A 19,613-nucleotide genomic window follows, 5' to 3' on the forward strand; every position below is an offset into this window, starting at 1 on the left:
ACTGAAATATAATGTGAATCAAATTTGCCCTCCAAGGCATCGTTCTCTTTCCACTTTCCTCTCTCCCCTTCCTCTTTGGGTGACTCATCCTTCTACCAAGTAAGAGTCCTGTAGCGGGCAGATCCCAAAACCCTCTTTGAAGATGAGCAGACTTTCAAATGGTCTGCCCCAGTCCCTAGATCGTCCAGCCCAGCTGTTTTGCCTACGTCATCCAGGATCCGCAGTTTAGACTGGGACTGATCTTAAAACTGTCAAAAATATTATTTTTTCTTTTAAGGTGGTGATGGTAGTAGTGATAAGGTGGTTTGGGAATTTAAGTTTGAAAAAAGACAATCTTATTTCAAAATCTAAAATTTAACGTATACTTCAATCCTTAAGGCTACTCCACGGTCCCGTTATTTGGTACCTTTCTGCGCTCTGGGATTTTTCCTTTCTTGGGAGGAAAGTTTCCACTCCCAGTCCCCAAGATAACGCCTTTCCGGTGGCGCAACAGGAGCGTCTCCGACCCTTCAGGGCAGGCAGGCAGCGGGCTCGCTTTCCCAGTACTCTAATTACACAGACTGACCTCCAGCTGTGGGCAAGGCCTAGACCCCCAGTTCGACCCTCTACTACCCTAGGCGGACTGTGGGGTTCCCAGCTCCAAACCCCGCCCATCGAACCCAGCCTGGCCGGTAAAAGAGAGGAAGTGCGGTAACACCCACCCACTTGCGTCTTTTTCCTTTCCCGTTGGGCCGGCTGGTTGCCCGTCAACTCTATCTCTTAGCCGATTGGCTCGCTTCCTCCCGCGTTAGTGCCTGCCTCTCCCTGGCAGGAGCGTGAGTCACGCCAAACTGGGCGGAGAGTCGGCTGGCCTCTCTCCTTCGCTCGTCTGGGCGGCGGCGGCGGCGGCAACTGGGGACGGGGCGGGTGGCGCATCACGGGCGCGGAGGCAGGAGGAGCAGTCTCATTGTTCCGGGAGCCGTCGCCACTGCAGGTCCCTCGGCTCGTTGGGCCCTGCCCCTCTCAGTCTTCCCCACCCCCCATAACTGCCCGCGGCTGTGAGGAGAAGCGTCTCCCGCGGAGGCAGCAGCTGCAGCATCATCTCTTCCCCGCCAGCAATGGAAGACATGGACCAGTCGCCAATGGTCTCCTCGTCCTCGGACAGCCCGCCCCGGCCTCAGCCCGCGTTCAAGTACCAGTTCGTGAAGGAGCCCGAGGACGAAGAGGAAGAGGAGGAGGAAGACGAGGACGAGGACGAGGACCTGGAGGAGCTGGAGGTGCTCGAGAGGAAGCCCGCCGCCGCGCTGTCGGCGGCCCCAGTGCCCGCCGCCGCCGCCACCCCGGCTGGCGCGCCCTTGCTGGACTTCGGCAATGACTTCGTGCCCCCGGCGCCCCGGGGGCCCCTGCCGGCAGCGCCCCTCGCCGCCCCGGAGCGGCAGCCGTCTTGGGACCCGAGCCCCGCGTCGTCGGCGGAGCCAGCGCCCTCCCCACCCTCCATTACCAAAACCTCGCCCTCCCAGCTCTCTGAGGACGATGAGCCTCCAGCCCGGCCTCCCCCTCCTCCCCCGGCCGACGTGAGCCCTCAGGCGGAGCCCGCGTGGATCCCGGCCGCCCCTGCCCCCGCCGCGCCCCCCTCCACGCCGGCCGCGCCCAAACGCAGGGGCTCCTCCGGCTCAGTGGGTGAGTGCCGCGCCCTTCGCCTCGCGCCGCCCCTCGCGCCCCTCCCTCTTTTGTGCGCAGCCCCCAAAGCCTGCGCCCAGCCTTCCTCTCCGCCCGTAGGGGGCTTTGTCTGCGGACAAGGCGCCCCCGCTGGTGGGAGCCGCGGGGAGCAGGGTGGGGCGGTCGAGGAAGCCCGGGCGTGTTCTTTATTGTCCGTCTGGGTGTCGGGGAACAAGTGCACCCCGCCCGCTCCCAGGTTCTTCTCTCAGGTCTCCATTCCACCGCGTCCGGGAAGTTAGGAACCCACCCCTTGCAGGAGCTGGGTGTGTATCGAGGAACTAGGGGTGCGGATTCATCGGGCTGGCTCGGTTCCGGGGTGAGGATGGAAGGCCTTGGTGGCCTAATCTTTTGTTTGCCCGTCTGGGTTGCTCCTGGGGAAAAGACGCAGTTTTGCTGTTGGTCTTTGCCTGCATTCACCTCTGGCCCCCCTCCTCAACCCTCCCTCGGCCTGGGTGGCCCCATGCGCTTCATCCCCCCCTCCCCCCTCTGGTCCAGTGGAGAACGTCCACTTTGACCCGACTGCAGTGAAGGGAGAGCGCCTCCAGTGGTGTGACTCGTGGAGAACTGGGGAGAGGAGTTCTGGCGAAGGCCTGCCACCGCCCAGCTTACCGGGTTGTGATGTGGCGTCTCCCCCCGCCTCCCGGCTTAACCGAGCCGGGGAAGTAGGACCTGGGCGTCGTGTTCCGAGGGGGCGCAGTGCTGCCAGGGCCTCTGCCGCAGGGTCAGGGGAATTGCTGTTAGGGTGGACAGGTTTAGCCTATTAAGCATCGTGATTGAATCGTAGAGAAAAAAGGAAAAGGCAAAATGGTTGACATTCCTAAAGAAGGGGAAACCTGTGGATTCCCTATCGGGAATAGGCCAGGTGAACTTGTGGCAGATTTGCCATGAGACTTAATGAAATGTTTTGAGACAGACGTTTTCGTTTATTGGTTAGAAATACTACTTCGTAGAAGTAATGTTTTAGGTCTGCAGAGACAAATCTGCATAGTCTGTGAATAGTTTTCAAATCTTTTCATTCACGAGCATCTGGTTGTGTGTTGTTGTTATTATTAGTGACATTGTTTTATTACCCTTTTCATCTTGGGAAACTTTATTTTGGAAGAGAAAAAATCAAGTTCGTTAGAGATTGAGAATTCATCTTATTAGACACGTTAATTAGCTCAATAACAAATAGCTTGTTACTTTTGGGACAAAGTGTCCCACTAGTAGTAGGATTTTTATGTATAAAAGGGCAAGAACCAAGAATCAGGTAGTGTAACAGCCTGCTGACAAATTGTCATAGCCTTGTAGGATTTTAGAAATGGTTCTTTTTCTAGAAAAAGGAACTCAGTGGGAGATCACAGAAGAATTTTTTTTTTCTTCAATTCACTCCTGCTCCACAGTGGGGAAAATAAGCCAATAGTGATGTTTCTGAGTAGCATTTTGATATTGACATACCCCCAAACATTACTCAAAACATTATTCACTACACTAAAGATATTAGAATCTGAGGAGTAACTCATATTTTCCTTTTTCTGGGTAAAAACACACATTTTAGAGAAACTGAGGTAGAAAAATATTAAATAATAAGAAATTTACAAATGATAAATTTAATGATTAAGAAAGGCATACTAATTTGTCATCTTGTATTCCTTCATGGAAACAAAGAAAAGAGTTCTGTTGTTTGAACCTTGGAGATTCAGGAGGTGACAGCATTCTCTTGGAATTTTGACTTTTGGAATACTAAGTTTGGAAGACAAAGGAGAAAGAATATTGCCTACTCAGCGACTCTATCTTTACATAGTTCCCTAATTCTGGATTGATGTTGCCTATTTGGAAAGTTTAGTTCCTTTAGTAAATCCAGCAACATTATGATTTTGGGCACAGATAGTTAAAGGCGTTTCACTGAGTCTAGGTTTCTTAACGAGTTCATTCATTCAACTGATTATTGATTACCTACAAAGAGGCACTATTCTAGGCTCTGAGCATATAGCAATAAGCAAGACACATGTGTTCCCCGTGGGGGGAGTACAGATAATATGCACATAATTAAGGAAGGCAGATTAGTGTTAAGTGTTATGAGGAAAATAAGCAGAATGGTGGTGTGGAAAATGACTGAGATGTGTGGGAGCCTTTTTAGGTAGGGTGGCACTGAGAGAGGCCTTTCTGAGGAGGGGAGATTTAAGCTGCAGGTGTAAAAAATTTCCAAGAAGCTCCTAGGAGGCAAAAGCCCTGAGGCAGTAATAAGCTTTGTATGTTTGAGAATCTAGTAAGAAGACTAGTGAGAAAAACTAGGGGGAGAGTGGTATAAGGTGAGCGTGGGGAGGTGGACTACACTTAGATCATTTGAGGTCTCTAACAGGCCATGGTAAAAAAATTTGCTATTGTTTATTTTAGAAATGTGCTCCTTAAATATTTATATTGGGATTTTGGAGCAGAAATGTAGTTTTGAAGACTTAGAGAAACTAAAAGGACTGATGTGAGTAAAGACAAAGAGCTGAGAAATGTGCAGAACATGGTTAGAAACATAGAGCAGTCTGACTGGAAGAGGATTTATGTTAGTGAATATGGTAGATCCCTGACAGTTGTGTATGTAACATTGTTGTCTACCCTATTTTTTGAGTAAACGCTGATTTCCCTTACTTGGTAAGTTGTAATTTTGCTGTTTGCTGTTGTGCTTGGAGCATCCCCATTGCAATGAAGTAACTGAAGTGAGACTGAAGCCTCTCCCCTGCTGACCATTTTTCATGGAGAAGCATTGGCTTCAGGTTAAAAAGGTGGTTGGTTAACCTAGGCTTTGAGGATATGCAAACATTCATAAAGGATGGCATTGAGCTGGTCTCTGGACGTGTTCTAAGCCAGTGTTAATTAAGATTGAAAATGTGTGGTAGATCTGGATTCTGAAGGGTGTTGAATGCCAAATTAAGGAATTAGGGTTTTATCATCCTGCTTTTATTCATGCTCTGCCATTCACAGTTGCCTTTGCTTTTGGCAATTTAAATAATGAAACAAAAAATGTTTTTGTTGTTGTTGTTTCCCAAATATAAAGTTATTTCATTGTTTTTCATCCTTCTGAATTACTGCTTTAGACATTGGGAAGCCACTGAAAATTATTGAACTGAGGCATGGCATCATGAAAGCAGTGTTAGAAAAGTGAGTTGGTGACAATATTCAAGATAAGTTGGAAAGAAAAATAAGGGAACTATTTAGAAATCTTTCACAGTAGTTCTGAGAGAGGTGAGTAGAGCGTGAACTAGTTCATTAGTAGTTCATTCAGTGGAAATGGAATACAGGGAGGAATATAAGAAACTCTAGGAAGCATGCTTTTTTTGGCTCTGAATCTCTGTTTTTATAGTTAGGTTAATAAGACGTTTTATGAAAGCAAAGTTGATAGGACTTGGAGGCCATGGATATAAATACAAAGAAAAGAATGTTGATGCTTATTAAATCAATTTCAGAGATTGTCCAAAGTTGTTTTTGCAGTGGAAGCTTGTATAGAATTGAATATTGCTCATAAGTATAGGTTATGGCTTAAGGATTAAAAATTATTAGTCTTTTACAAAGTCATTTATTATATGATTATTTATATCAGCTTAGGAGCACATATTAGAAATGTTAAAAGATTTTGAGTGATACATAGTTTAAATCTTAAGTATCAGTCCTTAACATAAAGTTCAAGTAAACAGTGATGTGACACTCCCAGGAAGTAGTTGCCTCTAAAGAAAGGGATGTCATGCCATAATCCATTCCCCATCCTCTCTCCTCCTATTATAATCTAGAAAATGATAACAAGGAATGGAACTGATGAATTTAGAGATTCTGAATAATTCTCTTGTTAACCATTTCTAATTTTTTGATTAGGAATAACAGTTGGGAACAAGTGGTGTGCTCCTTAAGGGTAAAGTGAATTACATTTCACATTGGTTCCTAGGAAGCTCAGTGTCAAATTTATAGTTCTTTTTAGTAACTCATGAGCTTCCTCAAATCCTTTTTAAAATGAAGTGATGAATATATATTGAACCTTTGATACATGTGTAATTATGTGGAATAGTATTTAGAAAACATGCTATTTGAGCACTGTATTTCTGTAAACTTGGAAGATTTGCTATGTTATATGAAACGTTTCCAAAAAGGAACATATTTTCTATTGTTCAGTAATTGACTCTGTTTTATGTGTAGTTATTTCATAATATACCTAAAAGCAGTTTATTTGAACCACTGCTGTTGCAAGGCCCCAATTTAAATGACACATTTTAAAGGTTCTTTGCTAGCCCAGGGTAAAAGTACCAACCAAATGGATAATAGTTCTTGATTTTTCCCTGGGACCTCTAAGTAGAAGTAAATGTTGGCAGATGAACTATTCTTATAGTACATTCTTTGAGACTTTTTGTTCCTGTTTCTAAATATAGACCCTAGAAGGTCCCTCTGGGGGTGGTAGCACCAGGGATGGGAACTGTAAGGGCAGAACCATAATTCATCAGCAGTGTTTAAATGGGTGAGTGTGACCTTTGTGGCTAGCTAATGTAGGACATAGGCATGCAAAATGGTAGGACCCAGCTCTGCTTATGCTAAGGTGTTCTCAGACCAATGGCCTCATCATTCTTCTCAACTCTAAAGGGGAATTGATAATTTCACATCTAAATTGATGGTTTTTTTGTTTCTTGGAATGGTGATTCTTAATTTTTAAGTTACTTTACTCATGTGTTCCCGTAACATTCTATTCTTACCTCATCATATGTATCATACTATATATATGGGAATGGTATGTTTACTCATTTCTGTTCACCAGACTATATGCTCCTTGAGGAAAGGGGCTGTATTACCTTTTTTCCTTGAGGAAAAGGACTGTATGACATTATATTTGCATTGCTGAGCACAGTGCCTTAGATGTGGCATAGGCACTCAGATATTTGTTGAATGAATATAATATTATAGATGAATCCTGATCTATATTCTGTATCGTTCTAGAATTACTGCAATATTTTCTCTCAAATAAAAATCCCAAGTCTTGGGACTTGCCTGGCGGTCCGGTGGTTAAGACTCTATGCTTCCACTGCAGGGGGCATGGGTTCCATTCCGTGGTCAGGGAAGTTCTGCATCGTGGTGTGGCCAAAAAGAAAAAAAAATCCCAACTCTTTTGAATTAAAGCGTTAATTTATTTACATATACAAGGTATATGGATGTACCCTATTTTATTTAATCAGTCTCTTATTGATGGTTAATTAGGTTGTCTTTCAGCTTTTTCTGTTGTAAATAACATTGCTGTGAACACCTTTATATATACCTCTTTGCAAATACATACATAGAAGTATATATATGTGTTGTAGGATATATGTGTTGTAGGATAAATTCATGTAAGTGGAATTATTGATCCAAAGGGTATATGCATTGAAAATGTTGATAGATAATGCCAAACAATAGGTACTACTCCTACTCTTATAGTAGGAGCTGTAAGCTGCTAAATATTGGATTATCTTTTTAGCAGTCCCTGAGTCCTTTGCTTAGGTGGCCCTCTAGTTTAAAAAAAAAATTATTTCTTTAATGACTTGTTCTTATTACCATAGATGAAGAAGGCTTATAAAGTTTTGTTGTTCAAACAGATTTGGCAATAGTCTGGTTATATTGGTGGTCCCTTGGAAGTTCAATATTAAGAAAAAATTAGCACACTTTTTTTTTTTTTAACCAGGTTTAGGGCGTAGTACGGGGACAAAAAGATGAGTAGAGATCGTAGTTATGAGAGGTACATGTAAGAGATTAGGAAAGAATACAAGCCCCCACCCGTAAAGTATTTTCTGCTGTCTTAAAACCAGAGGACTCTTGTGGTTGTACTATAGGGCCAATTATATATTTATGTTCTGTCAGCTGCCTTTGTGAAAAGAGAAAAAAAATCGCTTGTTTTTTTCATCCCCAACTTTATAGACTGACTTGTAAATTTGACTAATTGGAAGGTGCCATTGTTAAATTTATTTATCTCGGTGTTCTGACAGCCCTAGGTGAAGCTGACCTAAAGCATTAAAAAATTTTTTTTAATCTACTGGAGTCTTTGGTTTCAGAAAAGAAGGGAATTTACTTGTTTAAAATTCTGTTCATCTTTGTTCTAAGGGGGTTTAAACCTATCATATAAATCTCTTTCACAAATAACCTTTATAACTTTTCAGTCTCAACTAATCACCATCATTATTAAGTTATTGAGGGTTTTATTATTCTACCAAGTTCTCGATTCAGTTTGCTAATATTTTGTTAAAGAATTTTGCATGCCTGTGTAAGGAATATTTATCTGTATTTTTATTTTCTTGTAATAGCCTTGTCTGGTTTTGGTATTAGTGCATAAGTCTGTGAAACATTTTGAGAAGTGCTTGCTCTTCCTTAATTTGCTGAAAGAGTTTCATAAGCATCCTTCGATGTTTATAGAATTTACTAGTGAAGCCATCTGGCCTTGGAGTTCTCTTTGTGGAGATGGTTTTAAATTATGGGTATTCTTTTTTTAAGTGATATAAGGCTATTCAGATTTTCTATTTCTGCTTGTGTCAGTTTTGGAAATGTATGCCTTTCAAGGAACTTGACTATTTCATCTTGATGAGTGGACATCCAGGAATTTGTGTCTAATTTATTGGCATAAACTTGTTCATAATATTCTCTTATTTTTTAGGATTTATAGTGATAGTCCCTCTTTTATTTCCAATACTTACTTTTCTCTTTTTCTTGATCATTTTAGGGATTATCAATTCTATTGATCTTTTCAAGGAACCAACTTCTGGTTTCATTGATTTTTCTCTGTAGTTTGCATGTTTCCTATATCATTGATTTCTGCTGTTATTTATTTTCTGTTACTTATTTGGGTTTAACTTGCTCTTTTTCTGGTTTCCTTAGGTGGAAGCTTTAAACTTTGAATTTAACCTTTTTTTCTAAAAGCATTTAGAGCTATAAATTTCTCTCTAAGCATTGCTTTAGCTGTATCCTGCAGATTTCCATTATCATTTGATTTAAATTATTCTTTAATTTTTCTTGTGATACATTCTTTGACCCATGAGTTATTTAGAATTGTGTGTTTAATTTCCAAACATTAGGGCATTTTCCAGAATTCTATTTTATTGATTTCAATTTAATTCATGTGGTCAAAGAACATACGCTGCATGATTTCAATCCTTTTAAATTTATTGAGATTTGCTTTATAGACCAGGAAATGGCTTATCTTGGTGTATGTTCCATGTGTACTTGAGAAGGATGTATATTTTGTTGTTGGTTGTAGTGCTCTATAAAAGTCAGTTCATTGGAGTGTTGTCTAAATCATCTATATCCTTGTTTATTGAGTGTGTGTGTTATGTGCATGTGTATCCAGTCTATCAATTAACTGAGAGTTGAGTGTTAAATTTTTTAAATAATATTTGTAGATTTGTCCTTGTCTCTCTTTAGTTTTTGCTTCATGTACTTCCATTACACCTTTCCCATATACCTTTAGTGTTGTTATATCTATTTAGTGTTATGTCTGATTACTCCTTTTTCATTATCAAATGCCCCTCTTTACCTCTGGTAATCTCAAGATAATACTCCTTGTGTTTGAATCTACTTTTGCTCGACATTTGTATAGCCATTCCAGATTTTGTAGGATAAGTGCTTGGATCATATATCCTTTTACATTCTTTTACTTTTAATCTACCTGTGTTTTTATGTTTAGAGTGTGTGTCCTGTTAAGTGGCACATAGTAGGGTTTTTATCTAGCCTGAAAACCTCTGCCTTTTAATTGGGGCCGTTTACTACATTCAGTGTAATTTTTTTTTTTTTTTTTTTTTGTGGCCATACGCGGGCCTGTCACTGTTGTGGCCTCTCCCATTGCAGAACACAGGCTCCGGGCGCGCAGGCTCAGCGGCCATGGCTCATGGGCCCAGCCGCCCCACGGCATGCGGGATCCTCCCGGACCGGGGCACGAACCCATGTCCCCTGCATCGGCAGGCGGATTCTCAACCACTGCGCCACCAGGGAAGCCCCCAGTGTAATTATTAATATGATTCACTTAAGTCTATTTAAGTCTGTGGCGTGTGGGATCCTCCATTGCGGTGCGTGGGCTTCTCTCTAGTTGTGGCGTGTGGGTTTAGTTGCCCCACAGCATGTGGGATCTTAGTTCCCCCACCAGGGATTGAACCAGCGTCCCCTGCATTGTAAGATGGATTCTTAACCACTGGACCACCAGGGAAGTCCCCATTTAAGTCTCTTTTCTCTTTGTCCCATCTGCTTCTGTTTTTTTTGTACTTCTACATATTCCTTCCATCCTTTGTGCTTTTATTGTCTTACATTTTACTTCTACATATATTATTATATATTGTAATTATTTAAGCTTCAAAAGTCAGTTTTTTTTTTTATTCCTAGGTATTTTATTCTTTTTGTTGCAGTGGTAAATGGGAGTGCTTCCTTAATTTCTCTTTCAGATTTTTCATCGTTAGTGTATAGGAATGCCAGAGATTTCTGTGCATTAATTTTGTATCCTGCTACTTTACCAAATTCATTGATTAGCTCTAGTAGTTTTCTAGTAGCATCTTTAGGATTCTCTATGTATATTATGTCATCTGCAAACAGTGACAGTTTTGCTTCTTTCCAAATTTGTATACCTTCAAAAGTCAATTATTCTTGAAGGAAATTAAGATATGAGAATACTTTATATCTACTCATATATTTACCATTTCTTTAAAGAACTTACGGAATGAGAATATTTTGTATCTACACATACATTTGCCATTTCTGCCCTTCATTCCTTCATGAAGATTTGGATTTCTATCAGGCATCTTTTTCCTTCATTATGAAGAACTTCATTTAACATTTCTTATTGTGCAGATCCCTTGGTGATGATTTCTTTCAGCTTTTGTTTTCAGCTTTTGTTTGTGTGTTAATATCTTAATTGAGCTTTACTTTTGAAGGATTTTTTGATGAATACAGTCAATTTTGTTATTTGTGGTGGTTATGGTCTATAAAGTCACAGAAAATACTGAATTAGCAGATACTGAATCATTGTCCCTAGGGGAAATACAGGGTTAGGTTCCTGTGAACCTTTAGTCATAACATTTTTGTTACTCGTCAGTATATAACTTTGTTTTAAGTGTGTTTCTATTTAAAGAAACACATTATTTGATATATATTGTGATAAAATTACTTTCATGGCTAGAAGCAGAGGTTCTTCTCTATGATTTTAAAATGCAGTTTATTTTTCTTGTTTTATAAATTAGATATGATTTTACTGACCACTTACTTTTTTTTTAGAAGTTTTATTTATTTATTTATTTACGTTTGGCTACGTTGGGTCTTTGTTGCTGTGTGTGGGCTTTCTCTAGTTGCGGCGAGCGGGTGCTACTCTTCGTTGTGGTGCGCGGGCTTCTCATTGCGGTGGCTTTTCTTGTTGCAGAGCATGGGCTCTAGGCACGCGGGCTTCAGTAGTTGTGGCTTGCGGGCTCTAGAGCACAGGCTCAGTAGTTGTGGCCCATGGGCTTAGTTGCCTCAGGGCATGTGGGATCTTCCCGGACCAGGGCTGGAACCCGTGTCCCCTGCATTGGCAGGCGGACTCTTAACCACAGCGCCACCAGGGAAGCCCTGACCACTTATACTTTTGGTTGATAAACAGGTTTTGAAATGAACGTGTCAAGGAAAATACTCAGTATAAGAGTGTGTGGACATTGGTGAGATTGTGATAGCATATATATATTTTTTGAATTGACCAGTAATAAATTCAAAACTGATAATGCCATTTTTACTTTCTTGAAAAGTGATTTACTAAAAAAAAAAAAATTTCTCCAGTGAACTTTAATTTTGCAACTGATTCTTGTGTGGTGGAAGTAATTAGCGTTCACAGTTTGTAGCCCTGAGGCAGTTAATCGAAACTTATATTCTAGTTTTAGGCTTAGGTAAGGAAAAGAATCTAGCATTAGGGCCAACATGAGGAATAGATCATTTGGAAGTCTTTCATACTGTCATTATAAGCAGTTCAGTGATTCTATTCATTTTACTGAGGGTAATAAGGAAATAAATATATATATATGATTATAGTTTAAATTATTTTCTAGCTTTGTCATTAACTAAGCTATGTGACTTTCAATAAGTTGCTTTATTCTCTGAGCTTAGGTACCTGGAAATGTAGAAGATTAACAAAAATAAGGTAAGAATGAGTAGGTTTTACAGAGAGAGTTAGTGAGGCTGAATATGGTGAATTTGAGCATTAGTGGATGTCAGCATTCATATGCAAGAGGGGGAAGCATGGGTTTGGTTAGGAAGAAGTTTATTTTGTTAGCATAGATGACATGTAAGGAGATGTTGAGATAAGCTTAGACAGTTAAATTGGGGCCATATAGTGCAGGGCCTTATATATCTGACTAAGAATTTTTGGTGTAATTCAGTATGTAACTGGGAGCTTTTAAATGTTTTCGAGCAAGAAAAATGTATAGACTTGTCCTTTTTGATGGCTGTAGAGGAGAGACGTAATAGCGTTCTGGCTTCCCTTTTGCCTATTTAGTGAAAACTTGTTTTTTTTTTTGTAATATGACATTATGTTTTTACTTAGTGTGGATATATATAATTAAGTCCTTAATATTTATTGTTTCTTCTGGCTGTCTGTTCAAATAGTACAAATGAGATTGATGATTAAGGTTTTAATTTCATTCAGTAGTTAGAATTTGGCATTATGAGTAGATCATAGAAAGAAGGGGAGTTGTTTACCGTTTTTGTAAGCACAGTAATGTAAGTGTATGTGTAACATATCTCAGTAATTCAGAACATTTTATTTTTTACTTAATATAGCATCCCTTATTATAAAATAGTTTATTCACTTGTGAAAGTGAGGGTCTTGCAGAAAAAGGAAGATGAAAATCAGTAATTCTTTTTCAGAACAGGAAATAGATAATTTTTAGGTGTTTTGGCCTTAGAATTTGGTAGCTTTTGTGATATATAAGTATTGTTGATCAAAATTTTCTTTTGACATCGTTAATTTTATTAGTCATTTTCAAATTCTAAATTTATATAGTAAAGTCTAGAAAAGAAGTACTGCAGAGCAGTTAAAAGAAAGAGCATGGACTGGTAAACTATGGATTCAGTCTCAGATCCATCACTTTTTTTAGTTTTGTGACTCTGGGGAAGTTACTTAGCCTTTTTATGCCTCTGTTTCCTCATCTGTGAAATCAAGATAACAGTAGTACCTATTTTACAGGGTGGTTTTGAGTATTAAAAGACCATGTGGGGCTTCCCTGGTGGCGCAGTGGTTGAGAGTCTGCCTGCCGTTGCAGGGGACACGGGTTTGTGCCCCGGTCCGGGAAGATACCACATGCCGCGGAGCGGCTAGGCCAGTGAGCCGTGGCCGCTGAGCCTGCGCGTCCGGAGCCTCCGCAACGAGAGAGGCCACACCAGTGAGAGGCCCGCATACAGCAAAAAAAAAAAAAAAAAAGACCATGTGAAATCAATGTGCCTGGCCATCGTTAACATCTCTGTAAATGTTGTTATATGGTGAAGTAAAAGCAAACAATCAGTCAAATATTTTGGATAATTACAGGGTATTTGCTGGGTGACTGTTTTTCTTGTTTCAGGAGCTCAAATTTATGGGGCTGATAAAGTTGGAATACGTAATTTATTATTGCACTCGTGCATAGGATACAGCACATGAACTTGGGAGTTAGACCTATTCAAATCCTGGCTCTCTGGCCTCCTAGCTCTGTGACTTAGGACAAATTGTTTCTTTTTTCCCCTTCCCTCCCTCACAACATTTTGAGGTAGTTACTCTTATTTGGCAAATGAGGAAATGAAGCACAGAAAGGCTAAGTAGTAACTTTCTCAGGGTTACACATTTATATTGTGTAATATGTGATGGATCTGGGGTTTGGACCCAGGCAGTTTGATCCCATGATTCATGATGGGCCTTAGTAGGAGTCCCTGAGCAACTCTCTTCTTCTTGAAGGCAAAATGGTAATGACCTCTTCTGGATTTTTTTCTAAGTGCTTTTAGAAATGGAATACTTGTTTTGTGGCTAATTTTGGATTGAGTCTCATTTTACAAAACGAGGATTTATTTTTTTTTTGGAAATTTGTGAATATTTCAACTACCAATTTATAAACTTTCTCACTTGACCAAGTGTCAGAATATAGTTTTTATTATAAGAGATATTCTGGTATTAGATACGCATAAGGATATATTTTTAAAAAATACTTCAAAATTTTGGCACAGTTTTAGATATAGTTTGGTTTCCCTCTGATTTTAACATGTTTCTAGTTCACTTTACAAGTAAACTGTCTCTAAATTAGTTGGCTTTTAACTATATTGTCTAGATGAAAAAGACAACCATTTAGTTAAGAATTTGCTTCCTTTTATTTGGGTGGAGCAGCTGTGTAATTATTTGGTTCTGCTCTTTGACCCCCAAATCTCCGTTTGTACATCATTATAATTCATTATTTTAGCTGAAAGGAATTTTCAAATTGTCATTTTACAAACGAGAACTGTGTAATTTAACTAAGATTACATAACAAGTCATCTTTAAAAAGTGTGTACACATATGTGTACATTTTATAAAATCTCATAAGGCAGTGTGTCTTACTGGTTTGGATGAGTGGCCCATTCAACCTGTTGTTCTAGGTTATAGGAGACTCTTTTAACTGGATTTCCCCTCTCCACCCCATCTAAGAATCCTTTAGATATGACATCATACCTAGTATGAATTTAAAATTTATGTGACATTATGAATTTAACTCTCCTACTCATCAAAAGGAATACCCTTGGAAGACAAGTTCCATGTTCATGATAGCCACATCTCTGATTTCTTTTTTTTTTTTCTATTAATCAGCCTTGTCTAGCTTGTTCTTCCAGATAGAAGTGTCTAAATTTATTAGGTCCTCTACACTAAAGGAATACCTCCTGTCATCTCTCAGACTGTTTCACATTGTCTTTTGCTAGAGCCCTTTCTCTAGTATAAACCACAGAAGATCTTTAGCTCAAGATCTCCCAACTGCAGGTATAAAATGACATTGTACAAGGTTAATATACCAGTATATAGTGTATTAGTTGACTTGGGCTTCTATACCAAAATACCATAGACTAGGTGGCTTAAACAACAGAAATTTATTTCTTACAGTTCTGAAGGCTGGGAAGTCTAAGATCAAAATGTGGGCAAGTTAGGTTTCATTCTGAGGCCTCTTTTCTTGGCTTATAGGTTGCTGCCTTCTGTGTGCTCACGTGACCTCTTCCTGTGACCATGGTCCCACCCTCATGACCTCATATATTCCTAATTACTTCCGAAAGGCCCCATCTCCAAACACAACACATTGAACCTTAGGGCTTGAACATAATGAATTTTAGGGGAAACACAAACATTCAATTTATAACATACAGCATATATTGGTTAAGAAAGTGAGCTCTGGAGTTGAATTGTCTGAGTCTCACTACTTAATCTATTGAGTGAGTTACTTGTCTATCACTCTTTTTTTTTTAATCTGTTAAATGAGATATTAACAGCAACACTTGTAACATTAGAGTTGTAAGGAGTAAAATGAGTTCTTGCATCATGTAAATCACTTAGAATAACAAGTAGAGAATATGCATGATTTTCTGAAAGTGTTCTAAATTGAACATATACCAATAAAAAAAGATAAGAAGATTAGTATATTCAAGCCACTTTGGTTCATGCAGTTTCTTTAACATAAACATGTTTTTGCCTCTTGAAAAATGATAGGTTCTATAGATATCATTTAATCAATTTTATAATATATATTATAATTTAATCTGGGTTAATGGTACTACTTTTTCCTTTCCATCATGGCTTTTTCTCTGTAGATAAAGTTTTGTGTTAACTCATTACAAACTGAACCCCTTGCTTGTTCCTCTTTAGTCTCTTTCCAACTCTGTCTTTATTTCTGCTGAGGTTATATTCTATTTGTTTTTCAGATGAGACACTTTTTGCTCTTCCTGCTGCATCTGAGCCTGTGATACACTCCTCTGCAGGCAAGTTCTTTCTGCTAGCCTTTTATCCTCTGTGTATTCTAACTTTAATTCTTTAGTTATGTTCACTCTATGCTTAGTAGTTTGAATTTACTAAAAATAAGCATGGTTCCAAGAATGTTTATCTACTGACCAAGTTGAAATTTGCATTTTATATGCAGTGTCCAAGAGAGAAATGGGCAGAAACCTGATTAATAATTGGAAATGTGTAAGGAATTCTTGGTCCCTTGATTTTTGTTTATATATTGACTAGTCATTTTTTCCAAATACAGTTTATTTGCTTATAGCTGACAGGCTTTCATAGAAAAGAATGTCAGCCTATGACAGTTAATTATCCAGTGCCCTTTCTTTCTTATGCTGTCAAACTCTCTTCTCAAATCCTCATTTCTTCCTCTGAGACTAGTTAGAAGTAGCTTTTCTCAGTTAATTGTACGTGAGGTTTTTCTCAAAGACTTGATGTCTTTGCATAGTATATAATAGCCTCTGTAGCCATGTACATGTTTTTTGACAGTAGCTTTAATTTTTCAATTATGATTCAGTCTACTTGATTATTATTTATTAACTAAATGTTCTTAGCATTTTAGTTAACAGTCTTTACTAACAGTATTTTTGAATCTGTCATAAAACTTGCATTAAATCTGAGAACACTGGCATTCTCTAACTTTCCTTTCTGTCCATGGTCACAGAAAAAATTATGGATTTGAAGGAGCAGCCAGGTAACACTGTTTCTGCTGGTCAAGAGGATTTTCCATCTGTCCTGCTTGAAACTGCTGCTTCTCTTCCTTCTTTAGCTCCTCTCTCAGCTGCTTCTTTTAAAGAACATGAATACCTTGGTAATTTACCAGCAGTACTACCTACCGAAGGAACACTTGGAGAAATTTCAGATGAAGCTTCTAAAGAATTCTCAGAGAAGGCAAAAAAACCATTTGTAGACAGAGATTTACCAGAGTTTTCAGAATTGGAATACTCAGAAATGGGATCATCATTCAGTGGCTCTCCAAGAGCAGAATCTGCCATAACAGTAGCAAATCCTAGGGAAGAAATAATTGTGAAGAATAAAGATGAAGAAGAGGACTTAGTTAGTAATAACATCCTTCGTACTCAGCAAGAGTTACCGATAGTCCTTAGCAAATCAGTTAAAGAAGAGGGTAGAGTTATGTCTCCAGAAAAAACAAAAGACAGTTTTAATGAAAAGGGAATTGTAGCAGAAGCTCCTATGAGGGAGGAATATGCAGACTTCAAACCATTTGAGCAAGTATGGGAAGTAAAAGATACTTATAAGCAAGATAGTGATGTTTTGGCTGCTGGAGGTAATATAGAGAGCAAATTGGAAGGTAAAGTGGATACGGAACGTTTTTCAGATAGCCTTGAACAAACAAATCGTGAAAAAGATAGTGAAAGTAGTAATGATGATACTTCATTTCCTAGTACACCAGAAGCTATAAAAGATGGTTCAGGAGCATATATCACATGTGCTCCCTATAACCCTTCAGCAAACATTTTTCCCTTGTTGGAAGATCATACTTCAGAAAATAAGACAGATGAAAAAAAAATAGAAGAAAAAAAGGCCCAAATTGTAACAGAGAAGAATGCTAGTGCCAAAACATCAAACCCTTTCCTTGTGGCAACACAGGATTCTAAAACAGATTATGACACAACAGATCATTTATCAGAGGTGACTGAGGAAGTAGTGGCAAACATGCATGAAGGTCTAACCCCAGATTTAGTACAGGAAGCATGTGAAAGTGAATTGAGTGAAGCTACAGGTACAAAAATTGCTTTTGAAACAAAAATGGACTTGGTTCAAACTTCAGAAGCTATGCAGGAGTCGCTTTACCCTGTAGCACAGCTTTGCCCATCCTTTGAAGAATCTGAAGCTACTCCTTCACCAGTTTTGCCTGACATTGTCATGGAAGCACCATTAAATTCTATAGTTCCTAGTGGTGGTGCTTCTGCAGTGCAGCTCAGTTCATCACCATTAGAAGCTCCTCCTTCGGTTAATTATGAAAGCATAAAACTTGAGCCTGAAAATCCCCCACCATATGAAGAGGCCATGAATGTATCACTAAAAAAAGTATCAGGAATGAATGAAGAAATTAAAGAGGCTGAAAGTATTAGTGTAGCTGTTCAAGAAACAGAAGCTCCTTATATATCTATTGCATGTGATTTAATTAAAGAAACAAAGCTCTCTACTGAACCAACTCCAGATTTCTCTAGTTATTCAGAAATAGCAAAAGTTGCACAGCTGGTGCCCACTCATTCTGAGCTAGTTGAAGATTCCTCACCTGATTCTGAACCAGTTGACTTATTTAGTGATGATTCAATTCCTGAAGTTCCACAAAAACAAGATGAAGCTGTGATACTTGTAAAAGAAAATCTCATTGAAACTTCATCTGAATCAATGATAGAACATGAAAATAAGGAAAAACTTAGTGCTTCACCACCACCTGAGGGGGGAAAGCCGTATTTGGAATCTTTTCAGCCCAATTTAGGTACCACAAAAGATACCTTATCATCTAATGAAGTTTCAACATTGATCCAAAAGGAGAAAATTCCTTTGCAGATGGAGGAGCTCAACACTGCAGTTTATTCAAATGATGGCTTATACATTGCTAAGGAAGCAAAAATAAGAGAGAGTGAAACATTTTCAGATTCATCTCCAATTGAGATTATAGATGAGTTCCCTACATTTGTCAGTTCTAAAACAGATTCTTCTCCTACATTAGCCAGGGAATACAGTGACCTAGAAATATCCTACAAAAGTGAAGTTGCTAGTGTCCAGGATGGAGCTGGGTCGTTGCCTTGCTCAGAATTACCCCATGAAGTTTCTGTCAAGAGTGTACAGCCTAAAGATGAAGGAAAAGTTCATGTCCCAGATGAATTCTCCAAAGATAGGGCTGATATTTCAAAGGTGCCCTTACTGCCTCCAGATGTTTCTGCTTTGGATGCTCAAACAGGGATAGGCAGTATAGTTAAACCCAAAGTTCTTGTGCAAGAAGCTGAGAAAAAACTTCCTTCTGGTACAGAAAAAGAGTACAGACCACCATCTGCTATGTTTTCAGCAGAGCTGAGTAAAACTTCAGGTAATCAATCCGTACCTTATTTTGTGCTTTCTTGCCACCTTTTGACCTATGGAACATTCCACTACATTTTGTGTAGTATGTTACATTTATAGTGTCTGATATATCACATTGATAAGAATTCTTTTTACTGTCTCAGTTTAAGATTTTAGTGCTTTTTCTAGCCCTCTTGCACTGATCGCGCACCCTTGCTCTTAGCTTTTCCACACAATTATTTGTTGGTTATTTTTATGCACCATGGAACTAGAAAAAACTTTTTTTAGAATTGGCTTCAGTGTCTCTTCCCTTCTTTTGCTTTAGTGTTTCCTGATAGCATGAAGAGCAAGAGGTATTAAAACAAAATATTTTCAGATGTGTTTACTTTTGTTTTCCCAGAAATATCTTCATTTAAAAATTTTGACGAAAGAACATTTCTGTTACCTGTTTCTGATCTTTCAATATTATGCAATAATTTCCAGTAAAAGGTATAAAGTTAAGCATATTGAGTATTAGACGTTTTGTTGAAAAGTATAAATTGAGGTATGCTATTTTTAATTCTCCTGAAAAGTACTAATTCTCATTTTTTTCTTTTGACTCTACACTTCCCACATATCTGATTTGTGTAAAGTGATTTGTACATGTGTTTTTTATTTAGCATTCTAATTTAGATGATTACTGTGTATTTACTGAATATACTAATGCATTGGAGATAGGTAGTACTGGTGGCAGAGACCAGTTAAGAGTTGCTGTAATTGAAGAAAGAGGAAATTATGAACGTAAGGCAATGGGATGAGCATGGAGACATAGTACTTAGTGTTTGATTGGAATTGGACCTGAAGGTTAAGGGGAGGAGTTAAAGCTTACTCTAGGAAACCTGGGTTTCTTGTATGTGCAGATACATGGCAGTATGAGAAACTGAGTTAG

The 19,613-nt window shown here is 39.1% G+C and overlaps 1 protein-coding gene across 2 annotated transcripts in view; it reads left to right on the plus strand.

The window, feature by feature from the left end:
- Window positions 1-845: 845 nt before the first annotated feature.
- RTN4 (reticulon 4) overlaps window positions 846-19,613 on the plus strand; it is a 64,378-nt gene continuing 45,610 nt past the window's right edge. The window contains exons 1-3 of one of the 2 annotated variants that reach the window (XM_030877227.2): window positions 846-1,659; window positions 15,577-15,633; window positions 16,317-18,713. In XM_030877227.2, coding sequence (XP_030733087.1) covers window positions 1,098-1,659; window positions 15,577-15,633; window positions 16,317-18,713 — 3,016 coding nt within the window. In that variant the 5' untranslated portion in view covers window positions 846-1,097. The remainder of the gene's footprint in view (window positions 1,660-15,576; window positions 15,634-16,316; window positions 18,714-19,613) is intronic. The other variant, XM_030877225.2, reaches the window with a different exon arrangement.

This window comes from Globicephala melas, chromosome 12 (genome assembly GCF_963455315.2).
Source record: "Globicephala melas chromosome 12, mGloMel1.2, whole genome shotgun sequence".
NCBI classification, from domain to species: domain Eukaryota; kingdom Metazoa; phylum Chordata; class Mammalia; order Artiodactyla; family Delphinidae; genus Globicephala; species Globicephala melas.